At 42.3% G+C, this 12500-nt stretch overlaps 1 protein-coding gene and 1 long non-coding RNA gene across 6 annotated transcripts in view; both read left to right on the top strand.

The window, feature by feature from the left end:
• Positions 1 to 909, top strand: part of LOC123502476 — a 9374-nt gene extending 8465 nt beyond the window's left edge. For both annotated transcript variants that reach the window (XR_006674125.1, XR_006674124.1), the window contains exon 3: positions 757 to 909. This is a non-coding gene — a long non-coding RNA (uncharacterized LOC123502476). The remainder of the gene's footprint in view (positions 1 to 756) is intronic.
• A 5839-nt stretch (positions 910 to 6748) lies between these two features.
• LOC123502472 lies at positions 6749 to 11477 on the top strand. Of its 4 annotated transcripts, none has more exons than XM_045251607.1 (4): positions 7164 to 7603; positions 8989 to 9052; positions 9506 to 9669; positions 11306 to 11477. In XM_045251607.1, the coding sequence occupies exons 1-4, from the start codon at positions 7580 to 7582 to the stop codon at positions 11402 to 11404; spliced, it is 351 nt and encodes a 116-aa protein (XP_045107542.1). In that variant the 5' UTR covers positions 7164 to 7579; the 3' UTR covers positions 11405 to 11477. The 4 variants fall into 4 exon arrangements, 2 of the variants coding, with proteins under 2 accessions (XP_045107542.1, XP_045107544.1); XR_006674112.1 differs by lacking the exon at positions 11306 to 11477 and adding an exon at positions 9948 to 10003 and having other exon boundaries at positions 7169 to 7603; XM_045251609.1 differs by having other exon boundaries at positions 7248 to 7589.
• The last annotated feature ends 1023 nt before the right edge of the window (positions 11478 to 12500 follow it).

The raw sequence follows: 12500 nt of genomic DNA, 5'->3' as shown, positions 1-12500 counted from the left end.
CCGTGGCAAGTGAAGTGTTTTCGTGGTCATTGTAGTTGTGTAGGAAGGAAGAATTAGTTATCCTCTTCAGTACTGTGACGCATTTTCACCTTGAGACGTGTGTACGATTAGATAATTCTATTGTTACAAAGCGTGTATAGATGTCACAAGGTTAATGGCCTGTGTCTTCACTATTTTAATTCCTCGCGTAAGTTTCTGAAGTTGTATAAGATAAAGTACTAACGGAAGGAATATGAAAAAGCGTCTTGGTGCTGAAGAGATTAAACGTGTCGCGTTACTATAGAACTCCTTAAGTAAGTTGTATTTGAGGCTAAAATATTTCGGGTAAGTCGTTGTGGTTCCCTTGTTATACAATGGCTACCTCTGCGAAAAGAATGAGTGGACAGGATTTCTTAACGTGGATTTCTTAACGTAACGGGGCTGGTGTTTCAAGGTACGTGCATTAGAAACGAGATGTGGTAGTATAACGGTAAGTTTGGGGATATATTCTTGAAATTAGTTCTTAGTGGTAAGCGGGCGTAGATGTTTAAGAGGTTCAAGAGTGATGTAGGTAATTGGTAAACTCGGATACTAATGTTCATGTTCGATTTGTGGTAGTGGTGGTGGTGGGGTGGGTGGTGGTAGTATCAAGAATACGTAGAATGAAGAGTGAAAGGCTGATTGAGGCAGTGAAGGAGTGTTTAGGGCAATGTTGCCTGTTAGCTGTAGGGATAATTAGTGAACAAGTTCATTTTTTGTTCATTTTGTCCATTACAGGAGTTGACGATCCAAAGGCCTGACTCCACAGCGGTAATGAGCCTTGTGTACCTTGCACTGTCTTCACTGACAACGCCCACTACTAACCCCTCTGCCTCCGCCACCGTTTCAAGATCAGGAAGGACTCTGCCTTGCATCGCGCACTGTGATGGTCGCCGCTCGCCCCGCCCCGCCCCGCCGCCGCCGCTGCTGCTGCTGCTGCTGCTGCCGCTAAGGGAGAATAGTTTGTTGAGTGGATGACGGCGCGTTCACTGACCCTCTCCCCATCACCCTACCAACTCCGGCCACCCACCCCTGCACTTTCTCTAACCCTAAAGCTAAAAAGCCTTGGTTTAACTCTGCTTGTTCTCGTGCTGTCAATGATAGAGAGGCGGCTCACAAACGGTTCCGTAGCCATCCAACTGCTGAAACTCATGCCCTATATATTTCTGCCCGTAATCATGCCAAATCTATTCTCCAACTTACTAAAAACTCTTTCATCAATAGAAAATGTCAAAGTCTTTCCAATTCTAACTCCTCTCGAGATTTCTGGCATCTAGCCAATAATATCTCTAACAACTTTACTTCTTCGTCTTTCCTCCTTTACTTCATCCAGATGGCTCTACAGCTGTCTCTTCTTTTCTAAAGCTGAACTCTTCGCTCAAACCTTTGCTACCAACTCAACTTTGGATGATTCTGGGCATATTCCTCCTACTCCTCCACCCTCTGACTACTTCATCCCTAAAATTAAAATTCTTTATAAAGACGTTTTCCTGGCCCTCTCTGGCCTTGATTCTCGGAAGGCTTACGGTCCGGATGGAGTCCCTCCTGTTGTTCTCAAAACTGTGCCTGAACTCGCTCACAGCCTGGTCAAACTCTTTCATCTGTGTCTCTACTTCTATTTATCCTTCTTGCTGGAAGTTTGCTCACATTCAACCTGTCCCTAAAAAGGTGACCACTCCAATCCTTCTAACTACCGCCCTATAGCTTTGATTTCCTGCCTTTCTAAAGCCTTTGAGTCTATCCTTAATAGGAAGATAATGAGGCATCTATCAGCTCACAACCTTCTCTCTGATTGCCAGTATGGTTTCCGTAAAGGCAGATCTACTGGTGATCTTCTTACTTTCCTAACTGAATCTTGGTCATCCTCTTTAGGGACTTCGGTGAAACCTTTGCTGTCGGCCTTGACATATCGAAAGCCTTCGATAGAGTCTGGCACAAATCTTTAATTTCTAAACTACCCTCCTACGGATTCTATCCTTCTCTGTACCTTCATCTCCAGTTTCCTTTCCGATCGTTCTATTGCTGCTGTAGTAGACGGTCACTGTTCTTCCCTAAAACTATCAACAGTGGTGTTCCACAGGGTTCTGTCCTATCACCCACTCTCTTTCTATTATTCATCAATGATCTCCTAAATCTGACTCAATGCCCTATCCACTCCTATGCTGATGATACCACCCTGCATTATTCAACAGCGTTCAACAGACGCCCAACCCAACAACAATTAAATGACTCAAGGCGAGATGCTATAGGACGCCTAACTTCTGATCTTTCACTTGTTTCTGATTGGGGCAGAGAAAACCTGGTTTTGTTCAATGCCTCAAAACTCAATTTCTACAACTATCTACTCGACATAACCTTCCAGACAACTATCCTCTCTTCTTCAATAACACTCAACTTCCCTCTCCTCTACATTAAACACACTCGGTCTATCCTTCATTAAAAATCTAAACTGGAAATTTCACATCTCTACTCTTGCTAAATCAGCTTCCAAGAAGTTAGGTGTCCTATGGCGTCTTCGTCCATTTTTCTCTCCTCCCGTCGATTGAATTGTGTTTCTTGTGTGAATACTTGGCACAAATCCTCATTCAATTTTTCAACAATGACACTTGTATCTTCATATATATAATCTCCAACCTTTCATTTATCAACTCTTTCTTTTTTCTCTAACTTACCATTAATGAATTTATCAAACATTTTGGGATCACTTTCACAATTCTCTGTTGAAATTAATGAATTTATCAAACATTTTGTTGTTGTTGTTGTTGTTGTTGTTGTTGTTCTCACTTGAACATATTTCTTTCTTGCATTCCTATATGCTTCTCTCTCCACTTCCTCTTGTTTGTATTTTTCCCATGCCTTTTCCTTCTCCCTTTTTGCCTTGTCACAGGTTTTGTTAAACCATTGATCTCCCTTTAAGATTTTCTTAGTATATATATTTTGGCACAAACTTCTCTGCGGCCTCCATCAATTTTTCATATTTGAAGTGCATGTTTGTTTCCTGGTACATTTGGGACCAATCCACATTTCCAAAGTCATTTCTCAACTCCTTGTATCTTCCCTTAGCATAATAATTTAGGCATTCCTCCTTGTATCCAACTTCATTATCTTTGGTGAATCCCACCTTGACCTCAAATTTCAATCCTTCATGATCACTCTTCCCCAAAGGACACTCATGCTCAATCTCATTTTGTAGATGGACTCCCCTTTGTGAGTATCAAGTCCAGTCTCGACGGGGCATCACCCCTCCTTCCCCCTTGTTGGATGCCTCACCCACTGTGTCATCAAATTTCCCACCGCATAATTTAATAGCTGCTCTGCTCACCCCATTCTCCACCATTCCCCACTTCAAATTCTTCCCAATTGACGTCTTTACAGTTGAAATCTCCAAGTAGAACCATTTTTGCTTTCTTTGCAGCTTCATTTGTCATTGTTTCCAATGTGCTTTCCACCATACTGTTAGACTGATCATTTGACCATCCACTTGTTGTTTTGGGTGGTACATACACACTTACAATATTGATATCTTGCCTTCCATCACTCACCACCACACCCACCACTTCATTTTACACTACTTTTACACTACTAACTCTTTTCCTCTTAACACAATTATTCCACCTCCAATTTTAGTCACTCTATCTTTCTCTGTGTGTGTGTGTGTGTGTGTGTGTGAGAGAGAGAGAGAGAGAGAGAGGGGGTGTCTGTGGTGGTAGGCTAAGAGAAAGAGTGAGAGTGGAGTTTATTTAGTGGTTTAAAGAAAGGAAATGTGAGAAAAAATTGAGGTTTTGAGAGAGAGAGAGAGAGAGAGAGAGAGAGAGAGAGAGAGAGAGAGAGAGAGAGAGAGAGGGTGTCCGTGGTGGGCTGAAAAGAGAGAGAGGTGGTGGGCTAAGAGAGAGAGATAAGACCATTTTATTGACATCAGGAAGGGTGTATGGAGGGCAGAAGATTAATGGCCACAGTCTTCACTATTTAAACCCCACATGAGTTTGTGAAGCTGTAGAAAATCACCAAATAGTCACCAGAATGAATAGATAAATGGACAGATAGAAAGATAAATAGATAGATAGATAAATAAATCAACTCGTAGATCGATAAGATGTGTATATTCCTTTACTTATGATCACTTCACTGTGGTATATTGCCAGAAATACTCATAGATCAAGAAAAGAGGCGATAGAAATAGAGAACGAGGAAATATCTGAGTGTGTTTTGCAGTAAAGAGGCAAGTTTTAGGAGATGTGACTTGCTTCCTTCAGCCAAACATGTGTCACAATGCAGTCACCAGTCTGACATTTCATAGCCGTGGTCACTTCTTCCCGATATACCTTTCAAATATCTCGATTTCTCTTTCCTTTTCCCGCGCTATATCAAAACACTCCCTGTAAACGTAGAAGCTGTTTCATGTATACTGCCTTTCTATAACCACAGCAGGGCAATACAACGAAAAGAAAGGATGAAAAATAAAGAATAAATCAATATGTGCAATTTATAGAAGTAGTGTCTCATTAATAATAGATTTAGTAAGTTATTATACACATTTATACTAAGGATCATCACAAACACACCCGCCCCTACACGTCAACCGGGAGGACCAGTTGTGTTGTTGTTGTTGGTGGTGGTGGTGTGTCCTATCTTGCCATACACCCATACACACCCACACACACCCATACACAGCCATACATACTTAAAACACACTTATATACCTCAAACACTCAAACACAGCCATACATACACTCATATACCTCAAACACAGCCATACATACACTTATATACCTCAAACACTCGTAAACACAGCCAAACACACCCACAAACACACTCGTGGTGGTATTTAGTGTTAGTCCTCAGTCTTGCCACACACACACACACACAGAAACATGCCCCCAAACACTCTTAAACACCAAATAACACACACAGACATAAGTGTGCAGTGTTTAGGAGCACCAAGCAGTGAGTGAGACAGCAGTACACGGTGTCAGCGTACACCACAATCCTCCACAGCGTTCATGTGTGAGGTACGTTTGAGGCCGTTCACTTATTTCTTGGGTTAGGTTTACAAGTGAGAGTGAAAACAGTGTGACTTGTGCCCAGGTGTTGAGGAAGGCGATTGGTAAAAGTTTTGAGTGTGTTTTGCGTCATTTTGTGTGTTTCTAGTGTTTTGAGGCATTTTGAGGTGTTGCAAGGTGTTCTGAGTGTGTTTTGCAGTAAAGAAGCAAGTTTTAGGAGATGTGACTTGCTTCCTTCAGCCAAACATGTGTCACAATGCAGTCACCAGTCTGACATTTCATAGCCGTGGTCACTTCTTCCCGATATACCTTCATTTTGTTGTGGTGAGCTGATAAAGGCAACACATGGACTCAGAGCCCCTGCCCCAGCTGTTCCCGCCTCCCTCTCCCCGGATGTAGCCCACCCCGGTCCCCCTCCGCTCTCCTCCCGAGCCCCGCCTCCTGGGCCACCAGCAGGTTTCTATACTTTTTTCACATATTTGCTAATGATAATATTACGCTTCCATGGTGTGTTTTTATGGTTCCTATAAATACTGCGTTGTGTTTGAAGAGTGTTCCGCGCCAGAGTTTGGTAAATATGTGGCGTTTAGTGGTGTTTTATGGCGTGTATAAATGTCTTTTCAACGGCCAAATTTTCCATCTGCTTTTTGAGTTTTTATTTGAAGGTGTAAGTGGGCCTTTATGGTGGCAAAGAGTCGTCTGTGCTGATTTAGGCGTGAAATCAACCCATTGAGTCAAATATGTGGACTTTGAAATGGTGTTTGGTCCCGTTAAACGTAAGTTTTATATTTTGTATTTGATTTAATTACGTTTTTGGTTGACGGTCTAACTCGGTGTCCAATGCCTTAAAAGAAAGCTCAGACTGTGTCAAGTGTGTTAAAATACTCGCCAAGTGAAAATGGCTGGACTTGACAAGAGTTTTTGATGAGTTTGGATTTGAATGGTTTTGTTTGACATAAATAAGTTTCATTGGTTCACTTCTGGTCCTAGCTAACTGTTGGACGCCTGAGAAGAGAGTTTATATTGTCTAATATTTTTCAAAATAAATATAAAGTGGAAATGGGTGGACGTTTTTGAGTTTCATGAGTGCAAATGATTTTATAATTTATAATATAGTTAATTTACACAATTCTTTGAAACTAGTTAGGCAGGAGATGTTTTTATGTTGTGGATGTTAGTTAAAGTTTGTTCACAGTCGTAAAATGTCAAGCATTCGGCCGTGGCTTCGTTTTTTCTATGGGTCAATTTTCAAATTATTTACGTAATTTAGACGAGTCTCCGCTGGTCCCGCGCATTCTGTGACGTCACAGGCCTTGGGCTGGCGTCCCTCCCTCCCAGCCGCCCAGTTCGTCAGTATTTTGCCTAATATCTAGTGATTTCTACGTGTTTGCGTGTGTTTCAGGGCTCTGGTGTGTAGATAATAATGGTAGAAGGAAGAAGAAAGGAGAAATAAAGGAGGAGGAGGAGGAAGGAAGGAGAAAAGTAGGAGGAAGAGGAGGACCAGCCAAGGCTGCCAAGCCACTTCCTCAATATTTTGCCTAATATCTAGTGTTTTCTGAGTGTTGTGGTGTGTTTCTAGGCTCAGGCGTGTAGATGGAAGCAACAGAAAGACTAAAAAAGGGAAACAGAGGAGGAGGAATGAGAAAGGAAGCGGAAGAAGAGGAGGAGTCAAGCCACAACATTTAGGTAAGTCACCCTTGTAATGTTGCCGTTCTTTACAATGCTTTTGGTGTAGTGGTGGGTATATTTGGGGTATTTTAAGTGTGTTTGGCAGTATTGCAGAGTGTTTTAGGTGTTATAAGTATGTTTTCAGTGTGCGTTGGATGTATTGAGGCATATTTGACGTATCTTGAGTGTGGTGTGGAAGTGTTTGAGTATTGGCGTGTGTTTTGAGTGTGTTTGGGGGCATTTTGAGGGGTTATCATGTATTTTGCGACAGTTTTGAGTGTTTGAAGAGCTTTGGGTGTGTGTGGGAGTGATTTGGGTGTATATTGGGTTTTTGTAGTGAGTTGTGTGCGTGTTTGGCAGCCTTTTAAGGTGGTGTATGGTGTCTCAAGTGTGTTTTAGGACGATTTGAAGTTGTTTTGGTGTGTGGCGCGTGTGTTGGGTGTGTGTAGAGGCTGTTTTGTTTGCATTGGGTGTTTCTAGTGAGTTTTGGCTGTTTATAGAAAAAATAAAAGAAACACGTAAAAATAAAGAAAATAAGGTAAAAGTAATAATGTAAATGAATACCCGTTGAAAAGGCGGAATTGTTCATGCACCACCACAACAAACCGAGGCGGCCCTCCCACCGGCGCTGCCGCCACAACCACCCGCTCTTGTGGCAGGGGCCGGCAGGGACGCGCTGGGACGCATCCTCTTCACCGACCCACACAAATACAAGGACGCCATATACAAGAGGTGGACACAGCGGGAAAAGAAGAAAAAAGAACTTCAACATTAGCGGAACAAAGAACGAGAAGAAGTAAGGAGCTTCCGTTGCAACATCTACATCTACATCTACCACTAATGGCCACCGGGATACGTGTCTTATTTAATGATTTCCGAGGCCCCTGGCGGTCATGGAGGGCGGTGAGCAGTGCCTGGTGAGCCCTGTGGCATTGGTGCATGTGTGTGGAGTGCCATTGTGTAGTTATTAGTATTCATATGATTTTTGAGAGGGTAATTGTGTGTGTGTGTGTGGTATTTATTTTAATATTTAATTCATTCTATCGGCTGTGTAAGGGGACTGGCACCGGAGTAGGGCTAGTTTTATTATTTTTGTTATGTTGAAGAGGTAAACTTGTGTGAGAGAGAGAGAGAGTGTCTAGTATTTATTCAATCTATTTGACTCATTCTCTCGGCTCTGTAAGGTGACTGGCACCGGAGTAGGGCTAGTTTTATTATTTTGTCATTTTATGTTCCTCCTTAGCCAAGAATCTTAAAGATACAAAAAATAAATCAATAAAAACGGTTTCTCCAGTCCTCTCATGCTAAAATGACCCTAATCTAATTTTTAATCCCCGGGGTTGTGTGGCTGGCCTGGGGGTGATGGGGGCTGGCAGGGGTGATGGGGGCTGGCGTGGGTCACAAGAGGGGCTTTTCTCCCTTATGCAGTCTTCTCATATGCTAAAATGACCCTAATCTACTTTTTAATCCCCTGGGGTTGTGTGGCTTGCCTGGGGGTGACGAGGGGCTTGGGGGTGACAGGAGGGGCTATTCTCCCTTTACCTCTCAGTTGTCCTTTTCCAGTCCTCTCTTATGCTAAAAGACCTTAACCAAATTTTTATCCCCAGGGGTCATGTTGCTTGTGTGGCCGGTGTGAATGTGACCGGGGGCTTGGCAGGGGTGATGGGAGGCTTGGCAAGGGTGGCAGGGGGGCGAGGTACAGCCAATACCCCCGGCGTACATGCCCTCAAAACTGCAGGAGATGGAGGACAGCGGGGAGATGAAGGAATTTGAGTAGCGGGCGGTCCGAGTGGCCCACAGCACCCACACCACCTCCGTACTCCACCACCCGCTTGTGTGTGTGTGTGTGTGTGTGTGTGTGTGTGTGTGTGTGTGTGTGTGTGTGTGTGTGTGTGTGTGTGTGTGTGTTTCTCTCTCTCTCTCTCTCTCTCTCTCTCTCTCTCTCTCTCTCTCTCTCTCTCTCTCTCTCTCTCTCTCTCTCTCTCTCTCTCTCTCTCTCTCTCTCTCTCTCTCTCTCTCTCTCTCTCTCTGTGTGTGTGTGTGTGTGAGAGAGAGAGAGAGATTCTGAACTTGTGTGTGTGTGTGTGTGTGTGAGACTGGAAGAGGAGGAGGAGGAGGAGGAGGAGGAGGAGGTGGTGGTGGTGGAAGAAGAAGAAGAAGAAGAAGAGGAGAGAAGAAAGAGAGAGAGAGAGAGAGAGCAATTGTGTGTGTGTGTGTGTGTGTGTGTGTGTGTGTGTGTGTGTGTGTGTGTGTGTGTGTGTGTGCACGTGTGTCCCTAACCTAACCTAACTCTCTCTCACAGGAAATTCACCAACCACATCATGAAAACAGGAAACAAACCTCTGGCCAGGGAACTTGTCGAGAAGGTGAGGGAAGTTAGTGGTAGTAGTAGTAGTAGTAGTAGTAGTAGTAGTAGTAGTATATTTTGTATTGTATTATACTCTACTACTACTACTACTACTACTACTACTACTACTACTACTACTACTACTACTACTACTACTCCAGCCTGGTGTGATGTTAAGTTAGTGGTTAGTTAAGGAGAAATGAGGTGAAATAGGAAGGCTTGTAATGTGTGTGTCTGTGTAAATTGTTGGTCTGTTTTTGCATTTTTCTCCTATTTCTCCTTACTTTGTGGTGTTGTTGGTCATTACAGGTATAGAAGAATGTTTCCTGTGTGTCTCCAGCCTGGTGTGATGTTAAGTTAGTGGTTAGTTAAGGAGAAATTAGCTCAAATAGGAAGGCTTGTAATGTGTGTGTCTGTGTGCTTGTTGGTCTGTTTTCCTGTTACCTAACCTAACCTAACCTTCTCATTTCAGGTCAAAGGTCACAACTAGCCAGCCGGGAGTGGGTCAGGATGGCACGGCTGGCTGTGGTGGTGGTGGTGGTGGTATTGGTGTTGGCGGCAGCAGCGGGAAGGCCAGACTACACGCTGTCCCAAAAATTTATTGAAATGTTGCAGAGTGAACAGTCCGCTTGGAAGGTTTGTTTGTTTGTTTGTTTGTTTGTGTTTCTCTCTCTCTCTCTCTCTCTCTCTCTCTCTCTCTCTCTCTCTCTCTCTCTCTCTCTCTCTCTCTCTCTCTCTCTCTCTCTCTCTCTATATATATATATATATATATATATATATATATATATATATATATATATATATATATATATATATATATATATATATATATATATATATATATATATATATATATATATATATATATATATATATATATATATATTAATCCAGTTTGATTTAATTTCTTTCAGATTGTGTTAAGATATGGAGAAACAGACCAAAGGAACAGGAGGAGGAGGAGGAGGAAAGAGATATGAGGAGGAAGAGAAGAAGGATGGAATGAAGAGGAAGAAGAAAAGGTAAGATAAGAAGAAATATTGTCATTTTATAAGGTTGAATCTCTCTCTCTCTCTCTCTCTCTCTCTCTCTCTCTCTCTCTCTCTCTCTCTCTCTCTCTCTCTCTCTCTCTCTCTCTCTCTCTCTCTCTCTTTCAAAATTTGAATGATTTTGAATGATTTTGACGCAGAGAGAGAGAGAGAGAGCAGGCAGTGAGTTCCAGGGTTTAGCAGTGAATGATGTTCCCTGTGATGTTATAGCGAGCAACATTACTGTCCCACAATCCAGTCTCTTCAAAGTACAAAATAATGTGTTGCTCGGTACGTTATCACATGCGCGGGTAAAATATACAAAAGTAATAAAGGTGAAATGTGTTCCTTGTAGCAACATCTGTCAACAAACGCAGTGTGACAATGTGTTCAAGGCATCCTGTGCCCACCACCTGGCTGCCTGCCTGCTGTCTGTCAGCCTTGAACCAATGGCTTAGTCTGTTGCAAAGCACCATGCCATACAGCTTTGTCAGGCTGTTCATTACTGTTAGCTTAGGTTAGGTTAGGTTAGGTTGGGTTAGGTTAGATTAGGTTAGGTTAGGTTAAATTGATTACTGTTATGCTTTCATCATTGTTAGCCAAAGCCTGGGAGCCTCGCTTGGAAGTGGTGAGGAGCTTGGCAGTCACCCAAGGCCTGGGATATGTTGCAGATATGAAAAAAAATATTATTCAGTAGAGTAGTTCTACATAAGAGCCATGTCACACACAGGAAGATGTTTGAACAAGCCTGGCAGTGCACCACACCCTTGCTAATGTCAATAAAATGGTCTCATGCTACACAAAACTCAAGGCAAAAATGTGTCCCAGTACTGGAGGGTTAAAATAGTAAAGACTGTGGCCATGGCATTAAACTTGTAACCTGTAGAGGCCTTTCTTAATGTCAATAAAATGGTCTAATGGTTTACAAATCTCAAGGTAAAAATGTGTCCCAGTACTGAAGGGGTTAAAATAGTGGTGGTGGTGGTGGTGGTGGTGTCCTTGGGTTCCCTTGAGGTAGTGTACACAGAATACTTGTCAGTGTACTCGTTTGCATGGCCAACTTATTAACTGTCACACCTGTGCAATGTCACTTTTGTCATACGTGATTCTCTCTCTCTCTCTCTCTCTCTCTCTCTCTCTCTCTCTCTCTCTCTCTCTCTCTCTCTCTCTCTCTCTCTCTCTCTCTCTCTCTCTCTCTCTCTCTCTCTCTCTCTCTGATATTAATCCAGTTTGATTTATTTCAGATTGTGTTAAGATGTGGAGAAACAGACCAAGGAAAGAGGAGGAAGAGGAAGAGGAAGAGAAGAAGGAGAAGGAGGAAGAGGAGGAAGGAAGAGGTATAGGAAGATGAGAAGAGGAAGAAAAGAAGGAAGGACTCAAGAGAAAAAAAAATAGGTAAAATAGATATATTGTCATGTTAAAGGTTAAATTTTGTTCTCTCTCTCTCTCTCTCTCTCTCTCTCTCTCTCTCTCTCTCTCTCTCTCTCTCTCTCTCTCTCTCTCTCTCTCTCTCTCTCTCTCTCTCTCTCTCTCTCTCTCTCTCTCTCTCTCTCTCTCTCTCTCTCTCTCTCTCTCTCTCTCTCTCTCTCTCCTCTCTCCTCTCTCTCTCTCTCTCTCTCTCCTCCTCTCTCCTCTCCTTTTAAAATAGTTTCCTTATGTTTTGAGAGCATTTTAAAATAGTTTGGCATATTTTGAGGGCACTTTAAGATAGTTTGGGATTTTTTTTAGGGCATTTTAAGACAGTTTGGTATCTTTTGAGAGCATTTTAAGATAGCTTAGCATGTTTTAAGGACAATTTAAGACAATCCGGCATGTTTTTAAGAAAGTTTGGCAGGTTTTAAAGACATTTTAAGACAGTTTATGAGTGCATTTTAAGGGAGTTTGGCATATTATGAAGGCATTTTAAGACAGTGACATGTTTTAAGGACAATTTAAGACAGTTTGGCATGTTTTATATGCATATTAAGATAGTTTGGCATGTTTTGTGAGCATATTAGGAGAGTTTGGCATGTTTTTAGGGAATAATAAGATAATTTGGCATGTTTTGAGGGTATTTTAAGACAGTTTGGCAGGCTTTGAAGACATTTTAAGAAAATTTGGCATGTCTTGAGGGCATTTTACCATAATTTGGCATGTTTTGAGGGGCATTTTAAGACAGTTTGGCTATGATTACACCATTGTATTGAGATTAGCAAGTGTCTATGGAGGTCACAAGATTAATGGCCACAGTCCTCAGTATTTTAATGCCCCACATGATTTTCTGAAGCTGCATAAAATCCCCAAACACAAAATGAATATGTCCTGGTACTGAAGGGGTTGATGGCTACGAGCTGCATGCCAAGTCTCTCTCTCATAGTTAGCACGCCCATAGATCATCACTTTTTGTTTACTGTTGTTCACTTTACCTTTGTCAAAGTTTATGGTGAGTAGATAAGGTGC

This window comes from Portunus trituberculatus, chromosome 11, assembly GCF_017591435.1.
Source record: "Portunus trituberculatus isolate SZX2019 chromosome 11, ASM1759143v1, whole genome shotgun sequence".
Lineage (NCBI taxonomy): Eukaryota > Metazoa > Arthropoda > Malacostraca > Decapoda > Portunidae > Portunus > Portunus trituberculatus.
This window is presented reverse-complemented; position numbering and strand designations above follow the sequence as displayed.

What these genes read in the sequence shown, in the direction of transcription:
- LOC123502472 (XM_045251609.1), top strand. Translation starts at nt 7,527, where the DNA reads ATGGCCACCGGGATACGTGTCTTATTTAATGATTTCCGAGGCCCCTGG. An exon ending in CCAGGGAACTTGTCGAGAAG is followed by an intron (nt 9,053 to 9,505) that starts GTGAGGGAAGTT and finishes TTCTCATTTCAG; the next exon opens with GTCAAAGGTCACAACTAGCC. An exon ending in GTGAACAGTCCGCTTGGAAG is followed by an intron (nt 9,670 to 11,305) that starts GTTTGTTTGTTT and finishes GATTTATTTCAG; the next exon opens with ATTGTGTTAAGATGTGGAGA.